The sequence below is a fragment of the Triticum dicoccoides genome, chromosome 4B (assembly GCF_002162155.2).
Source record: "Triticum dicoccoides isolate Atlit2015 ecotype Zavitan chromosome 4B, WEW_v2.0, whole genome shotgun sequence".
Lineage (NCBI taxonomy): Eukaryota > Viridiplantae > Streptophyta > Magnoliopsida > Poales > Poaceae > Triticum > Triticum dicoccoides.
Window position 1 is genome coordinate 115,781,565 of NC_041387.1, and position 18,212 is coordinate 115,799,776.

The 18,212-nt window shown below is 48.0% G+C and overlaps 2 protein-coding genes across 8 annotated transcripts; one reads left to right on the top strand and one right to left on the bottom strand.

The window, feature by feature from the left end:
• Positions 1–1,567: 1,567 nt before the first annotated feature.
• Positions 1,568–2,269, top strand: LOC119293446 (dirigent protein 21-like). Its single transcript, XM_037571930.1, has one exon. It carries the CDS (start codon positions 1,589–1,591, stop codon positions 2,114–2,116), a length of 528 nt encoding a protein of 175 aa, XP_037427827.1. The 5' UTR covers positions 1,568–1,588; the 3' UTR covers positions 2,117–2,269.
• Positions 2,270–12,769: 10,500 nt separating this feature from the next.
• Positions 12,770–17,760, bottom strand: LOC119295361. Of its 7 annotated transcripts, none has more exons than XR_005143941.1 (5): positions 17,239–17,760; positions 17,020–17,140; positions 16,702–16,837; positions 14,039–15,781; positions 12,770–13,683 (listed from the first exon to the last, which is right to left on the bottom strand). XR_005143941.1 is itself a non-coding variant. In XM_037573770.1 (4 exons), the coding sequence occupies exons 1-4, from the start codon at positions 17,640–17,642 to the stop codon at positions 15,762–15,764; spliced, it is 681 nt and encodes a 226-aa protein (XP_037429667.1). In that variant the 5' UTR covers positions 17,643–17,760; the 3' UTR covers positions 13,178–15,761. The 7 variants fall into 7 exon arrangements, 1 of the variants encoding a protein (XP_037429667.1); XR_005143946.1 differs by having other exon boundaries at positions 13,178–14,746; positions 15,678–15,781; XR_005143944.1 differs by having other exon boundaries at positions 13,178–15,168; positions 15,678–15,781.
• Positions 17,761–18,212: the final 452 nt, after the last annotated feature.

Genomic DNA, 18,212 nt, shown 5'->3' on the forward strand with positions numbered 1-18,212 from the left:
ACCTCGCGAGGTACCCTTGCCTTGATCTCTCCGCCTCCTCGCGAGCCTGCCTGGTGAGGTCGCTCCTGAGGAAGCCTTGCGTCGTTCACCCCGCGAGGCTTGGCCCCTCGCGAGGGTCTTGAGTTGTGTTGATGAAGATGGGTCGTACTGGGCCACGACTTGAGCCACGTCGCAGGCCGCAGACAGGCAAGTCTGGGGACCCCCGTTCCCAGGACGCTGACACCGGCGGCTAGGGTTTTGTCCCCGCCCGAGTCACCCGAATGGGGGGCGGCGCAGGGGGCGAGGGAGGAAGGACGACAGTGGTTGTCTGGAAAATTATACAGAGGCCCTTAGACAACACTTACTAGCAAGTCTAAATACCACATGTGTTAGGAAGCACGTCTCGAACAGCCAGGGCGACACCATTTGCAACCACACTCGTTAATACACCATTCGCTACGCTCCGCTTCGGTCCAAGCCTACGGGCGACGGGCCTCACTCCGCTCGCTCGTCAGAAATTAGCCTTTCTCTTCGTACTTGAATTTGGAGCATAACATAACACACAATGCACACCTCCCACTCAAATGAGTGTATTAATGAGTTGCTCGACTTGTTAAGCTCATGAAAGTTAAGGCTCGCCTCGTTAAGCTTATTAAGCTTAAAAACTTGTCAAGTTAAATAAAAATATTTGTTGTGTTTCACTAATGATCTAAAACGAGCTGCTCGTGAAATTTATTAGCTTGTTTATCAAGCTTAACAAGCTGAGATCAATGATTGGCTATGTTCATTAAGAAGTGTACGTGAGTTTAACGAGCCGAGCTATCGAATGCTCGTTAAGCTCGTGAGCTATCGAGTGCTAGTTAAGTTCGCGATCTATGAGCTTTTGGTTCACCCTCTCATCCTCTACACCCGCTCGCAAACACTCATCCTTATTTCTTCTAACAATTATAGCTTGCAAACGATCTTATGTTATGGGACGGAGGGAGTATTAGTGTGATCGTGTTTCCTGTATTATTGTTCAACTGGTTTTTGAGGTTCAGTAAAAAAAATTATACATGCCCTACCCACACTATATTTATCCGGTTCTGACTATATCATATCTTCCATATTTCATTCCACATGGCTTGAAATAAGTGGATAGTTATCTCAAAAAACAATCAACAACTCAAAAAAATATTCATCCCACCGTAAGGGAGCAGCAGATACATAGAAAATATTTTGCCATCAAACAGTGCCTAAATGCGTGTTTTCCCCAGAAGTATCTGACGCTATTATGGCGACATGCTGACGCAGATCGAGCGGTCCAACTTCACAATTGAGCACGTACTCCTACCGAACTCCGATTTGGACTTGACACTGTGCAGTGCAGTTGCTCAATCCTATCAGCCAGAACAGCTGGCCGCACATGCACGCAAAAGTATCTCATGGATCAATGGATCGATCCTGTCCACCCGGGCATCTCATGCTTCGAGAACCATTGGCCCCGCTCGCGCACCAACCTGTCACGATGAAGAGCACTTTCTACAAAACATCTCGATCTCACCTACCTACGCCATGCAATTCTTATACACCTTGGAACGGCGCGTAAGTCGGCCAGTACTTGCGCGCCATGGCCATCCACCACAGCGTGCAGCTGATGGCACTGGCCTCTCTGGCGCTCGTCGCCGCGGTGGCTCCAGCCACGACGCACCTCCGCTTCTACATGCACGACATCGTGACGGCGGTGGCGCCGAGCGCGGCCACGGCGGTGCGCGTCGTCAGGGGCCTGACGCCGCTGCCCAACGACCCCACCAACCGCTTCGGCGACATGTACACCATCGACGACGCTCTCACCGAGGGGCCCGGCGCGGCGTCGCCGGTCATCGGGAGGGCGCAGGGGTTCTACCTCTTCGCGTCGCAGACGGACGTCGCGCTGCTGCTCAGCGCCAACATGCTCTTCACGGCGGGGAAGCACAACGGCAGCACCGTCGCCGTGTTCGCCAGGGACGCCATCCTCGACACCGTCAGGGAGCTGCCGGTTGTCGGCGGCACCGGCGCCTTCCGAGGGGCTGCTGGATACGGCCTGCTTCGGACGAATACCTACAACGCCACCACCAACAACGCCGTGCTCCAGATCGACATGTACCTGCACGTGTAGGCACCGCGCGCGCACGTACATTGATTTGCAACAAATACCTGCACGCACGTTCCGAGGATCCCGCCGAATCGGCTGCCACTTGCCCAGCGTGCGTCTATGTGACGACCCCGATTCGACCGTACACCAATCATACATGCAAATATGTACAATCAAGATCAGGGACTCACGGGAAAATATCACAACATAACTCTAGACACAAATAAAATAATACAAGCTTTATATTACAAGCCAGGGGCCTCGAGGGCTCAAATACATAGCTCGATATACAAGAGTCAGCGGAAGCAACAATATCTAAGCACAGACATAAGTTAAACAAGGATGCCTTAAGAAGGCTAGCACAAAAGCAACACGATCGAAGAGGCAAGGCCTCCTGCCTGGGACCTCCTAACTACTCTTGGTCGTCGACGGCCTCCACGTAGTAGCATCCATCAGCGGTGGCATTTAGCTCCAAGGGTTCACCATCTGGTTGCATCAACCGGAAAGAAGAACGAAGGGGAAAAAAGGGGTAGCAAAGCAACCGTGAGTACTCATCCAAAGTACTCGCAAGCATCAGATCTATACTAAGTATGCATTTGTATAAAATGGAAGGGTTGTATCTATGGACTGAACTGCAGAATGCCAGAATAGAGGGGGAAAGCCTAGCCTATCGAAGACTAGCATCTTCACGCAGCTCTGAGCATCTTGCAGCATGTAGAAGAGTAAAGAATAGCAGTTTATATTTAACAAGCATGTTGTAACATTAAGGTCCAGAGATCCTTCCTCGACTCCCTGCGAGAAAGCAATCCCGGAGCCACATATCTCAAGTATCCATTTGTAGTTGTATAAGATTAGGATATAAGTCTGAACATCCGTTACCATGGACACGGCTATTAATAGATAATCTTCCCTGCATGGGTGCACCAAGTTTTCCAACACGCTCGATCACTCTGGCCGGACACACCTTTCTAGGGTCAATGCCCGCCCTCGGAAGATCAACACGTCGCCGCCCGACCTAGGCTCAGCAGAGAGGTCCCCGCCGGTCTACATCCTAAGCACTCCGGGGTCTGGGCCCATCGCCCGTTGCACTCCGGATCGTTGTGCGCAAGGGGATACCAGCACCACCCGAGAAGTGGATGGCACGATCCGGCCCGGACACAATGCTGAACTGGACGTCTGACAAAGCTTCGGCTGATACGGCGACGTCGAGGCCCATATCTATTCTCGCGTGGTGGTTAGTGCGTAAAGGCCAGAGGCCAACTCAGAACAAATACCCAAACCATAGTGTATTATTAACTTGCGGAGACGAGCAGAGACTCACAATTGAAAGTGACCCCGTCGCCCCGTCTCGTGGACTTATGACAAGGGCTCAGAATGCCCGGCCATGCCACGTCATAATCTTGCGGGTGCTCTCCGGGGCCGCCCGACTTCCACCAAGGTCTCAAGGAAAGTCAAGGTAACTGTGTGTCCAAACATCAAGGGGAAAACCCGAGGAATCACCCACCGAGGATTCCACTCAATGTAATCATCAAGGTGAACGTAAGAGGGACCACCCTCGAGGTTCACGCTTGAGGTGTTGAACGACTGAGCCGTATCGGGAATGGTGAAAGAGGAAATCACCTTGGATGACCACGACCGAATAGCTAAACTATAGAATTAACATCGGGAGTGCGTTATGAGGGATCACCCTCGACACTCGATAGTAGCTCTGCAGAGTCGAGCAACTAAAGGGGCGTGATGTGATGTGAGGTGTCGGGCTCTGGTCGTCGATCACGTCGATCGAGTCGTCGATGATGAAGCAGGGGCAACAAGGAAAAATACTGGGGGTCACTGATGGATCACTAACCAACCTATACTAAGCAGTTTAGGATAAGAAGGTAAGGTACAATGAGCAGGTTACAAAAGCAGGCTATGCATCAGAATAGGAGCAAACAATAACAGTAGCAAAATCTAATGCAATCATGAGAGTATAGAATGGGCGATATTGGGATGATCAAAGGAGGGGCTTGCCTGGTTGCTCAGACGAGAAGAAGGGCTCGTCGTCGACGTAGTTGATCACAATGGCATCAGCGGCAGTCTCGGGGTCTACCGGAGAGAAGAGGGGGAAGAAACAGTAAATACACGCAAACATAAGCACAACAATATAATAAGTGATGCTAGAGGTGTTCTAACGCGGCGCTAGGTGATACTGGCGAAGGGGGAATCATCCGGGAAGGTTTTCCCGGTTCCGGACATCTGTCAGACAGATGAACCGGAGGGGAAAAGTTCAACATTTGTTATGCTAGGGACGTGTGGCGGATTAATGGATCGCGTATTCAGATTCGTCTCGTCGTTCTGAGCAACTTTCATGTAGAAAACTTTTTCATCCGAACTACGGTTATTTTTCTATGAATTTTCAAAGGTTTTTAGACATTTGCTCGCATTTATTTTATTATCTAATTCAACATTAATCAGAACAGTAGTGGATGACGTCAGCATGACGTAGAGGTGATGTCAGCAGTCAACAGGACGGTTGACTGGGGTCAAACCTGACCTGTGGGTCCAGTGGGACCCACATGCCAGCCTCACAGTAGATTCATTAGGTTTTAGATAAACTATTTAGGATTAATTAAGGGTGGAGCCTACTGGTCAGTGAGTAATTAGTGATTTAATTAGCTAATTAATTCATTTACTGATTTAGTTATTTAAAAAAACATTTTACCGGGTGGGACCCACATGTCATGGAAACAGGGCCAACCAAGTCAGCGTTGGCTGGGTCAACCGGGCCAAGGGGGAACCAGGTTCAGTGGCTGGGCGGTGGGGGCCGCGTCGCCACATCGGCTCGAGTTAGTTCGGCGGCCGGAGTGCGTCGGCGAGGCCGAACGGTGGCGACAACTCCGGCGAGCCCGGATCTCGCGTACGAGTGGCCATCTGCCGCGTTTTCGGGTGCGTTGGAAAGTTGAGGGTGGGCCGCATCGGATGGTGGCAGTAGCGAGGCCGGGGACGCAGCATAGCTATGGCGGCGAGCACATCGGCGCACGACCGGAATCGGTCGCGAGAGGAAAACGGCAAAGCGGGCGCGTTCAACCAAAAGGCTAGGCCAGAAGGCATTTACGCGCATGGGCGAGCACGATGAGCAGCTGCGCATGACCATTTGGTCGTCGGACGGCTGCCGGCGACGAGGTTGCGGGGTGGCGAGCTCGGGTGAGTCGGGATCGGGCACTAGCGGTCGAAAACGACAGCGAGGAAAAGGGTGAGAGGGAGGTGGAGCTCACTGTGAGAGCGTAGGGTCTGGGCAGTGGGCGCGGGGAGAACCGGTGGAGCAGGTCGACGGCGCGGTCGCGCGGTGGCCGGAGGAGAGGACGATGACGACGTGGCACCTACGGGGTACCCCAACTCCAACCGAATGCATCAGGGGAAGGGGAGGACGCTGGCGGAGCTTGCGGTTGCAGTCAGCGGTCGCGGGGCCGCTGATGGCCGGGGAAACGATGGAGCCGCGGCGGCGATGGCTTTCGGTGAGGGGGGAGAGAAGGGGATCTGGGGGAGAGGGAGAGCCATTGAGAGGGGAGAGGTGGAGGGAAGAATATCTGCGCGGGGTGAGGGAGGGCTAACGAGGCCGGAGGGGGCTCAGCCTTATCCCCTCGGCGAGGCGGTTGGGCGGCGACCATGCGGGCGAACGCCTCGGTCGGGTGAACGGGAGGAAGGGGACGACTACGGGGAGTGGGCTGGGCTAGGCCAGGGAGGCGCGGAGTGGGCTGGCTGGGTGTGGGCCGAGGTCCACGGGGGAGGGGAGGCCTTTTCTATTTTTATTTTTATTTTGCACTTTGTTTTATTTTATTTTTGTGCACTAAACACTTTACAAAAAGAAAACAAAAAAAATGTTGGTTCACCATCATAAATAAGAAGTGAATATTTGTCACATGATCAACATTTTAGTTTTCATGTTTGAAAATTTTGAATTTTGGACTTTGATTTGAATTTGAAATTTGAACCGGTTTCGAACCAACGCAAGTTTAACAACAGCAGTCATGATGACGTGACACCATTAGCAAGGAATTACTGTAGCTTAATTATCCGGGCATCACAATTCTCCTCCACTACAAGAAATCTCGTCCCGAGATTTAAGGGGTAGAGTAAGGGGGAAAGACTCGAAAAGGACGAGGCTCAACACAAGATAGGTACCTGGGGGCTATCTCGCTACATGGCATAGAGGCATCTCTCGAGTTGAAATTCAAGAAAGTCATCGAGAGCAAGGTAAGGAGGAGCAATAAGAAGCTTCAAGCGGATGGACAATCGTTTGATGTCTGAAACAGAGTGTGAAAGGGGTCCAGCGCATCGATGCATCTGATAGCAGAACAGATCACAAGAAGGTGGCTCGTGAATTACATACAAAGCCAAGCGTGAGGAGCAACTTAGGAAGACAAAGATGTACAGGAGAGTCAGGTTTCGTTCCTATGGAACCGTGGGTTATGGGCCCACCATGTGGGTTAAAAGCAAGAAGGCGTTGCATTTTGCACGGTCATGATAGCAAGGCAGGTCAGAGGACAACCTGTCAGTTATGTTGGCAACAACGTTGGTACCAAGGGCGAGGGACGAAGAGAACCATTTTCCTGCTCGTTAAGACGAGGCGGACCAATAGGCAAGGTTCTCGTCCATCGGTGGCTACTGGAATGTCATCAACAATAGTAACAAGGTCTTACTGACAGAGTTTGTACACCGAGGTGTTTACATAAGCAAGGAATTATCACTGCTTAGGTATGATAGGTTACAAGAAAGGTTGAACAAAACAATGGAAAGGAAAGTGTAGACTCGAATCAGTTATCGGTGTTCTCGAGTGTCTAACAACTCAGAACCCGTGGAAATTTTGAATCGGCGAGAAATAATAGTTGATGAAGAACTCACAAGAAGTTATGTAGTTCCGTGATAATCTCGAGATACTAGAGGGTAATACTCGAAGGTAGAACCGGATAAAGGTTGGATAGATGAGAAGATCTGCAGAGGACAAGTACTTTAACTTGTCCGAGAACTGAGATCAAAGAAGAACAATCTGGTCGGAACAACGGTTGCAAAGGACCAAACATAGATACAAGATGAACTTATCAAAAAGGGGATTATTATTATTTCAAGAAGCTTCCATGATAAGTTCCACATCAGGTCCATGGGCATGAACACAAAGGTTCAAGGTCGACTCCCACTTCTCTAATGCACAACTTTCCATTCACCTCTCGCCTTCGAAGAAGTTGTAGCGTTAAAATTTTACCTGGCGAAAAGCCAATAGAGTATAACCTGCATAACTTTTGAGTTCATCCGGATTTAGGGAAGACATAGAGTCAACCCATCGGGGCATCTTAGGAACAAATTCCACAAACTTTAGGAATAAATAACTCAAGCTCGAAAGCAGAGCATGGTTGACAAAAGCAGGGGATACAATTTACCAAAGGCATTATGTATCCGGGGAAAGGCTCGCAAGGTTACTGAATAAGAAGGACGTTGTCGGATAAAACCCAACAAAAGACCTGGAGGTCCACAATGGATCTGATGTGAGTATCGGTACTCAACGATAAGAAGAAAGAGTGCAAGAGGTCAGGTTATAGAAACAACTAACTAATTCAAAGCTCAAATGCAAAGGAATATTTCCATAATGGGGGATCAGATGCAGAGGCTCTGCTCAAAGACAAGTAAGTAGAATAGACATAGATCGATAATCAATCAAGGTTTGATTTGTCGAACACCAGCTCATGTTCGGAGTGATGTCTAAACCAACGGGAGAATTTTAAATAGGACTAATGATCGCGAGCATTCGCAAACGAATCGAATCAAATGCTCAAAATTATGATGACAAAGGATGCTAATGAGTATTGCTAGACAAATGGAAGTAACCATAATGCAAGCAGATAAACATTAGCAGAGCAATAGTTGGAGAGGATTATCGGAAGGTCGGATGGTATTCCAAGTATCTTATGAAGCATAAGAATAACTGGGGTGAATGGATACTCGATAAGAGAGAGTAATTATCTGTAGGGGTATTCGTGCGGCAAGGAACTGCTGGGCAGTAAGCATAAAGGATCCGCTGAACATCGAAGAGTATTTCAGGACATCTTGTAATAACAAGAGCAACTGGGGATGAAGGTATGAACTACAACATAGGTAGTTACGCATAAGGATTTATCGGTGGTAGGAATCGCATCGGCTAAGGGTACAAGGGTCTCGAGGAAAGCATCGGAGAGTATCTTCAGAATCTTCTAGTGAAGCGGGCCATCATCTGGAATGAAGGGGCTCTCCGGGAGAAAGTATTTACGAGAACCTAGAGTTAGAGTTAACAAAATCACTTAACCCGAATAGAAGAGAAGTCAGATTCCCAGAGTATAGACAAGAAATAAAAGATCCTAATACCACCCAATTGGTGATGTGGGCCCGTAAGCCACACAACCATGTTAGTAAATCGGTTTTTCAAAGACTAGACTCAACTTCGGCCAAGGAGTTGGAAAGGGGATCCTACAGGCAGTCGGCTCTGATACCAACTTGTGACGCCCCCGATTCGACCGTACACTAATCATACACGCAAATGTGTACGATCAAGATCAGGGACTCACGGGAAGATATCACAACACAACTCTAGACACAAATAAAATAATACAAGCTTTATATTACAAGCCAGGGGCCTCGAGGGCTCGAATACATAGCTCGATACACAAGAGTCAGCGGAAGCAACAATATCTGAGCACAGACATAAGTTAAGCAAGGGTGCCTTAAGAAGGCCAGCAAAAAAGCAACACGATCGAAGAGGCAAGGCCTCCTGCCTGGGACCTCCTAACTACTCCTGGTCGTCGACGGCCTCCACGTAGTAGCATCCATCAGCGGTGGCATCTGGCTCCAAGGGTCCACCATCTGGTTGCATCAACCGGAAAGAAGAACGAAGGGGGAAAAAGGGGTAGCAAAGCAACCGTGAGTACTCATCCAAAGTACTCGCAAGCATCAGATCTATACTAAGTATGCATTTGTATAAAATGGAAGGGTTGTATCTATGGACTGAACTGCAGAATGCCAGAATAGAGGGGGAAAGCCTAGCCTATCGAAGACTAGCATCTTCACGCAGCTCTGAGCATCTTGCAGCATGTAGAAGAGTAAAGAATAGCAGTTTATATTTAACAAGCATGTTGTAACATTAAGGCCCAGAGATCCTTCCTCGACTCCCTACGAGAAAGCAATTCCGGAGCCACATATCTCAAGTATCCATTTGTAGTTGTATAAGATCAGGATATAAGTCTGAACATCCGTTACCATGGACACGGCTATTAATAGATAATCTTCCCTGCATGGGTGCACCACGTTTTCCAACACGCTCGATCACTCTTGCCGGACACACCTTTCTAGGGTCAATGCCCGCCCTCGGAAGATCAACACGTCGCCGCCTGACCTAGGCTCAGCAGAGAGGTCCCCGCCGGTCTACATCCTAAGCACTCCGGGGTCTGGGCCCATCGCCCGTTGCACTCCGGATCATTGTGCGCAAGGGGATACCAGCACCACCCGAGAAGTGGATGGCACGACCCGGCCCGGACACAATGCTGAACTGGACGTCTGACAAAGCTTCGGCTGATACGGCGACGTCGAGGCCCATATCTATTCTCGCGTGGTGGTTAGTGCGTAAAGGCCGGAGGCCAACTCAGAACAAATACCCAAACCATAGTGCATTATTAGCTTGCGGAGACGAGCAGAGACTCACGATCGAAAGTGACCCCGTCGCCCCATCTCGTGGACTTATGACAAGGGCTCAGAATGCCCGGCCGTGCCACGTCATAATCTTGCGGGTGCTCTCCAGGCCCGCCCGACTTCCACCAAGGTCTCAAGTAAAGTCAAGGTAACTGTGTGTCCAAACATCAAGGGGAAAACCCGAGGAATCACCCACGGAGGATTCCACTCAATGTAATCATCAAGGTGAACGTAAGAGGGACCACCCTCGAGGTTCACGCTTGAGGTGTTGAACGACTGAGCCGTATCGGGAAAGGTGAAAGAGGAAATCACCCTCGATGACCACGACCGAATAGCTACACTACAGAATTATCATCAGGAGTGCGTTATGAGGGATCACCCTCGATACTCGATAGTAGCTCTGCAGAGTCGAGCAACTAAAGGGGCGTGATTTGATGTGAGGTGTCGGGCTCTGGTCGTCGATCATGTCGATCGAGTCGTCGATGATGAAGCGGGGGCAACAAGGAAAATACTGGGGGTCAGATGGATCACTAACCAACCTATACTAAGCAGTTTAGGATAAGCAGGTAAGGTACAATGAGTAGGTTACAAAAGCAGGCTATGCATCAGAATAGGAGCAAACAATAATAGTAGCAAAATCTAATGCAAGCATGAGAGTATAGAATGGGCGATATCGGGATGATCAAAGGAGGGGCTTGCCTGGTTGCTCAGACAAGAAGAAGGGGTCGTCGTCGACGTAGTTGATCACGCGGCATCAGCGGCAGTCTCGGGGTCTACCGGAGAGAAGAGGGGGAAGAAACAGTAAATACACGCAAACATAAGCACAACAAGATAATAAGTGATGCTAGAGGTGTTCTAACGCGGCGCTAGGCGATACTGGCGAAGGGGGAATCATCCAGGAAGGTTTTCCCGGTTCCGGACGTCCGTCAGACAAATGAACCGGAGGGGAAAAGTTCAACATTTGTTATGCTAGGGACGTGTGGCGGATGAATGGATCACGTATTCAAATTCGTCTCGTCGTTCTGAGCAACTTTCATGTAGAAAACTTTTTCATCCGAACTACGGTTATTTTTCTATGAATTTTCAAAGGTTTTTAGACATTTGCTCGCATTTATTTTATTATCTAATTCAACATTAATCAGAACAGTAGTGGATGACGTCAGCATGACGTAGAGGTGATGTCAGCAGGCAACAGGACGGTTGACTGGGGTCAAACCTGACCTGTGGGTCCAGTGGGACCCACATGCCAGCCTCACAGTAGATTCATTAGGTTTTAGATAAACTATTTAGTATTAATTAAGGATGGAGCCTACTGGTCAGTGAGTGATTAGTGATTTAATTAGCTAATTAATTCATTTACTGACTTAGTTATTTAAAGAACATTTTAACGGGCGGGACCCACATGTCATGGAAACAGGGCCAACCAAGTCAGCGTTGACTGGGTCAACCGGGCCAAGGGGGAACCAGGTTCAGTGGCTGAGCGGTGGGGCCTGCGGCGCCACGTCGGCTCGAGTTAGTTCGGCCGCCGGAGTGCGCCGGCGAGGCCGAACGGCAGCGACAACTCCGGCGAGCCCGGATCTCGCGTACGAGTGGCCATCTGCCGCATTTTCGGGTGCGTTGGAAAGCTGAGGGTGGGCCGCATCGGATGGCGGGAGTAGCGAGGCCGGGGACGCAGCATAGCTACGGCGGCGAGCACATCGGCGCACGGCCGGAATCGGTCGCGAGAGGAAAACGGCAAAGCGGGCGCGTTCAACCAAAAGGCTAGGCCAGAAGGCATTTACGCGCGTGGGCGAGCACGATGAGCAGGTGCGCATGACCATTTGGTCGTCGGACGGCTGCCGGCGACGAGGTTGCACGATGGCGAGCTCGGGCGAGTCGAGATCGGGCACTAGCGGTCGAAAACGACGGCGAGGAAAAGGGGGAGAGGGAGGTGGAGCTCACTGTGAGAGCGTAGGGTCTGGGCAGTGGGCGCGGGGAGAACCGATGGAGCAGGTCGACGGCGCAGTCGCGCGATGGCCGGAGGAGAGGACGATGACGACGTGGCACCTACGGGGTACCCCGACTCCAACCGAACGCGTCAGGGGAAGGGGAGGACGCTGGCGGAGCTTGCGGTTGCAGTCAGCGGTCGCGGGGCCGCTGATGGCCGGGGAAACGACGGAGCCGCGGCGGCGATGGCGTTCGGTGAGGGGGGAGAGAAGGGGATCTGGGGGAGAGGGAGAGCCATTGAGAGGGAAGAGGTGGAGGGAAAAATATCTGCGCGGGGTGAGGGAGGGCTGACGAGGCCGGAGGGGGCTCAGCCTTATCCCCTCGGCGAGGCGGTCGGGAGGCGACCGTGCGGGCGAACGCCTCGGTCTGGTGAACAGGGGGAAGGGGACGACTACGGGGGAGTGGGCTGGGCTAGGCCGGGGAGGCGCGGGGTGGGCTGGCTGGGTGTGGGCGGAGGTCCACGGGGGAGGGGAGGCCTTTTCTATTTTTATTTTTATTTTGCACTTTGTTTTATTTTATTTTTGTGCACTAAACACTTTACAAAAAGAAAACAAAAAAAATGTTGGTTCACCATCATAAATAAGAAGTGAATATTTGTCACATGATCAAGATTTTAGTTTTCATGTTTGAAAATTTTGAATTTTGGACTTTGATTTAAATTTGAAATTTGAACCGGTTTCGAACCAACACAAGTTTAACAACAGCAGTCATGATGACATGGCACCATTAGTAAGGAATTACTATAACTTGATTATCCGGGCATCACAGTCTTGAAGCTCGTACCCGTCCCAACGGGCCGTGTACGCCCGTCCGTATGTGCGTGGAGGTGGTACTTTCCTTCTTTTGCTACAACTAGTTAGCGCGCACGTGCAAATGCACGTCACAACTAATATTACATACATATGCGAGAATTAACCGACATAGATATTGTGATTGCACTAAAAAGTATTACAAATCAATAAAATGCTTTGATGTAGCACCCTACACAAAGAGCCATAAATATATTATTTTATCAGTATTTCTTAATACTTGTGATCATTGTCAGATACTCAAATAACATTATTATCTCAGTATTTCTTAATAGCCTAATTAGTTCTCATACAATATCCAAAATGTTGTGTGCATCTTCACTGTCGATGTAGCAGGCATCACCTTGTGACTGGAGTAATGCCTCGCTATAATTTATAGGGGACAAGGTTGAGTAGCTTCAAGAACCTATAATAACCCTGCGCATGAAGCAACAGAAAATAGCACAAGTGGAGAGGCACTACCATTGGAGGCCTAAGTGTTGATGCACTACTTTAAACTGGGTGGAGTAGAATGAAAATTGAGGTATTAGGCTGCGCTAGCATGTCATTAGGTGCAATGCATGTTTATGTAGTTATCAATTATATTTCTAGGATCAAGAAATTTCATAATTGAGGAAAATTTTATTCATATTTAAGAACCTATATAAAAATTTGCATAAGAAAGGTTGCCAAACAAACACTGAGGACTACTTCAGGATGCAACAGATTCCCATGCCCACTACACACTACAAAACCATCTCCACCACACGCAGCTAGCCACAACCTTGCCAACTTGCCGTTGTGCCTTTTCTCCAGAAACCATTCAGTCTTGTCTATTTACCTTGCTGCTGATCAATCAATAATAATAAAATGATTTGACCTTTCAAAGAAAAGAGTCACCACCAATACAAAATGTATATAATATATTTCTCATACATATGCTAAGCTATGGAAATCCACCAAACTAATGCACAACATGTGCATGCTGCTTCTCACCGCAAGTACCAGCCAACAAAATTCAGTCTTTGTACAGGCAATCTGATAACAAGGTGCAGTCTGATAAATGCAACCTGAATGCATTATGCACCAGTATTATCTGAGAACATGAAGCTGGTCGCAAATCTTATCCTAAAATATAAAAGAAGCATCCCTTATTAAATAACTTCAATGGTACAGCAAGACTGTTTCCAATTGAGATAAACATATTAACATTTCAAATAAAGTTAATTTGTAACTCCAGAAATAAAAAGCTGAAATTAGCATCAACACTGACCGTCTTAATGTATACTGTCTATATACAATGTTAATGCTTAAGTAGGTATTTCTTGGCTGTAAACTCTAATATGTTTGATGGTAGACATATTCATGCTCATAAATGAGAATAACAAAACAATATGTACATTACAGAGACTGGTCCTGTTTCTTGCAAGTTAGGAAGTGAACAAAATAAGAGTAACTAATTTTCTAAATCTGAGCACCTCACCTTTGACTAAAAGGAACACATGAATCAACATAGTAAATCGATGAAAGCCTGCAGCAAACCAAACCGAGACACCCCCTCCGTGAATATATAGAAAATGAAGTGAATAAGGACGTCTTATATACATCTCATTTCCGCTGACAGAGTTATACTTGCACCGTGCTTAGCTGGACTTGTATGCAGCAGTCGAAGTCGTTCAGATGTTGGTCAGTTAGCTTTAGGAGAAACATACTCAAACATTATCTGAGTCGACTGTTATTCATCAAGGAGGCTGAATAGTGTAGAATCAGAGGCCTCAAAAGCATCTAAACCAGAATAGCAAGAAATATAGTTGATTTCGAATTCACACCTTCCAAGACTCATAGGACATAATTACTTTTATAGTCGTAAAAATAGCATAGGAAACCAGTAATAAGCACATTCTGACCAGTAAGCACACTTTGATCAGCTTAATTAAATTCTAAACCTCACCTTATTACGTTTTCATCTTAGATATAGAATCCCAATAAAATGAATGCTCCAACAATAGGTCTCAGTAGATACAACAAGGAAAATGATGCAGAACATACGTATAGTGCATCATAGCATTGAAACAGATTACACCGTGTAAAGTAAGGTAAAAGAAGTAGTGGAAGCGGAAAAAATGATCGGCTGTAGAGCTTACTGAGAGTAGATCCTCTATACTGCCTATAGGTGCGACCAGACAAAAAGCTGCAATTATAAACATATATAATGTTAGTCCAAAAAATATTGTACATATAGGAGCCATATCAAAAATCCAAAGTTTAGATAACAAAACTATGTTATCCCTACAAGATATCTCCGTACACAATGTTCTTGGTGCTTTTACCAGTGGAATCTATATTTTATTTGGCTTTACCAGAATCCGAGTTGTCTGCAATGACACACCTCTTGACAGTGCAAGATAAACCTGGGCATGCGAGAGTACATGCTCCGGAAGGTAAATACCGACAGTTGGGATGGTTTGCCCCTGGGCTATGTTAATGGTCTTTGCATAACTCTGACAAACAGGGAACTGTTTCCTCTTCATCAACTTGAAAGGAAGCGAAATGTCCTCCAAGGGCGCCAAAGGGATCATAGGGATGAACACTCTCTTTCCAGCATGTTTTCCACTAATGCAACCCTGAAGTATGTTAGAAGATATGACCGAAATACGCTACAATAAACAACACTTGTAATGAACTGGCCATATGTTATTTTATTAAATCATGTAATTGGAGAAAACAAAATGCTTCAGAACACAAGTTATTAAAAAGTGGAAAATTGATGATCGTAAGTTTAACTGCATGTTCATACTCCTTTCTGTACAAGTGTACATATTTATCAAATCACACTGGTCGACTATGTTGGTTTGTAGATTACATACCAGCTTTTGATTGGTGGCAACACAAACACTTAACAAGTCTATTTCTGATGTCAATTTCAGTTCCATGCTCTCAACATCTTATAGAAAAATCACAACAACTTAAAGCCTAGGTGTATGTGCACCACACTGATAGCGACCAACAAGATTATCAGCTAGAAGCCTAGAACAACAAGAGATACTTTAAACACTAACAACATGAACAGAGATCATCCAGAGCAAAACAGAAGAACTGAGAGGGGGCGAGATGAGGCTCACCACCAAGTTTCGTCACTGGCGGTGGCACCGAGGATAGTGGCAACAACTTCTCAGTGAAGTGTGCTTCTCCTCCGTGCACACGAGCTACAGGCCAGCCTCCACCTCTGAAATTGTTATCAAGAACTTAATTTGTGAACCGTTTGTCAAATGCCCAAGAGTCAAAACACTAACATAGAAGAAAAAATACTTCAGAGGCGGAATACTCTTAATGATGGCCACAATCATTTATTCATAGGACACTCTGTATTGTGTAAATATCAACAACTTGTGCACGAAACTTAAGAAATACACCCATAATAATACATAAAACAATATCTTATCTAGAAACAATATTGTAGTTAGAATTGAATGGAAAACATCAAACAATATGGTCATGTCAACCAGATCCACACATGGACAATTACCAGTGTAGTTACTTGTGAGCGAAGAGGAATTTGAGTCACTTTTGCAGCTCATATTTTGGTATTGTAAGAAGAAAAAGAGATAATTCGGCACTTCAGCCACATACAATGGGAGGCTTGAATTTCAGAATTTAACACCGTTATAACATTATGTAGTATGTACAACAACATTAGCAACATCAACTACAGAAATCAGTACAAAGGTCGTAGGATGTCTTTAGAGTTTCAGAGTTTCAGAATTTCAGAATTTCAGAATTTTATCCTACAGCTAAGCAAAACCAAAAGAGCACTCCTGTCCACCATGCCAGCTCTTCTGGAAAAAGAGAAGTGCTACCAACTTATTATCGCCTAGCATTTTATTTGATAATGGAGCCGGATTTGATCGAAGTAAACAACCATGCCTTACTTTATCAGTTACAGCTAATGAAAATCATGGGGATTCAGGAAAACTATGACCAAGGAATAAAACGAAAAGAAACACAGTGGTCATTGTTGCTGAGTTTCACCATCGAAAAGAAACACACTGGTCATTGTCGCTGAGTTTCACCATCATCCAAAAGAAACACCATGGGGAAAATACTATAGGGATTGGAAGGGAGAGAGAAGACATGGTCGCTACTTACCGATGGATGGAGCAGAATCGTTGCCGTGGAGATAAGGCGGAGAAGGGCGGAGCTGGCAGCAGGAAGGACGATGACGGCAGGGAGGAGACTGATGGGAAATGCCAGAACCATTTACATGTAGCAGAGCCCATCCTACCTGCCCAAATTGCAAATAATCACTTTGAAATGTTGCCCAATCTTCTTACAGGCTAAATTTCCAGGTTATCAACAGCATGTCCAAGTAAAATCCAACCGCTTGGTCGGTCCCAAACATGGATTTGGCACGCAGTTAAGCAGTAAATCAGGCATCTGTGCTGTGCTAGGTGAGGAGGAAGTTACCATCTGGAGACCCCTTCTTCCGGAGGTGCTCTCCACGAAATTGGGTCGTGCGCGGACGTCCTGGATGACCGGCCTCTCGAATCCACGGGATGATGAGCGAGTCCCCTCGGGATACCTAGACCTGCACAGAGCAACGCCAAGGGCGACCATAAATCAAGGCCGGAACCGGACAAATCGGGGCGGTGACGGCGCCGCTCGCCTCCGAGGAGCGAGATTGACCGGCGATTGGTTATCTTGTCCTCGACCCCCAGCGTCGAGGCGGTCGAAGATGATGGCCCGGTGGTCGCCCTCAACGTCGCAGAGGGCGTTGGTGCCGAGGTAGAGCGCGGCGCCCCGGCGCCCCGCCGCCCATCTTGACCGGCGGCAGCTCCCCCGTGCCTCTCGCTGCCGAGGATGAGGGGCGACGCGTAGAACCGGTTCACGTGGGGAAGGCGGGGCAGGCGGCGGAGAGGTGAGGGGGGCGGGTGTGTGCGGCGGAGAGGTGAGGGGGGCGGCAAGTGGAGTGCGGCGGTTGCGGCGAACACAATCGTGGGGCCTTTCGGCCGGTCGGCCCTTAGCCGTCTGATTGCTATTCGTGGAACCGTTAGATGCATCCCAGATTCGTCTCCTTCCTCTCCCTCCATCCCGCTGGGTCAACGCTGGCGCTTCTCTTTCTCCCCCGCTCACCTCCGCCCATCTCAGATAGTCACGTGTGCCGTCCAGCACGCCTAGCCCCCGGTCGGTTACAGCCCCGCCACCTATCACCGCGTGGCCGTCGAGGATTGCAACACGGAAGTACTGCAACCATGGGTTAGAGCTGCAATCACAAAGAGCAGAAAATGAGCTGCGCCGGTACTTCCGACGACCATCCACATCTGGTTTGCCGTCGCTGGCTTTCACCACCCGTGGTCAGCCAAAAAGAACAAATCTCGGAACAAAAAAATGGCGTCGCTGATGGTAACAAATCACAAACACAGTTCCAACAAAACACATCGCAGGTTCCAGCAAAAATTATGCCTCTGTCACCAGCGGTCCGCAAATAAACATCAAGACGATCCAGCAAAAACTTACCTGTTGTAGCAAAAAAAAGATTATTGTTTCAGCAAAGATAAAATGTGGTTCCAACAAAAATCACTCAGCAGGGAGACTCAGTGGTTCGATTGTAGCAAAACAAAAAAGAATGTAGCAAAAAAGATTGCTACTTCCAGCGAAAA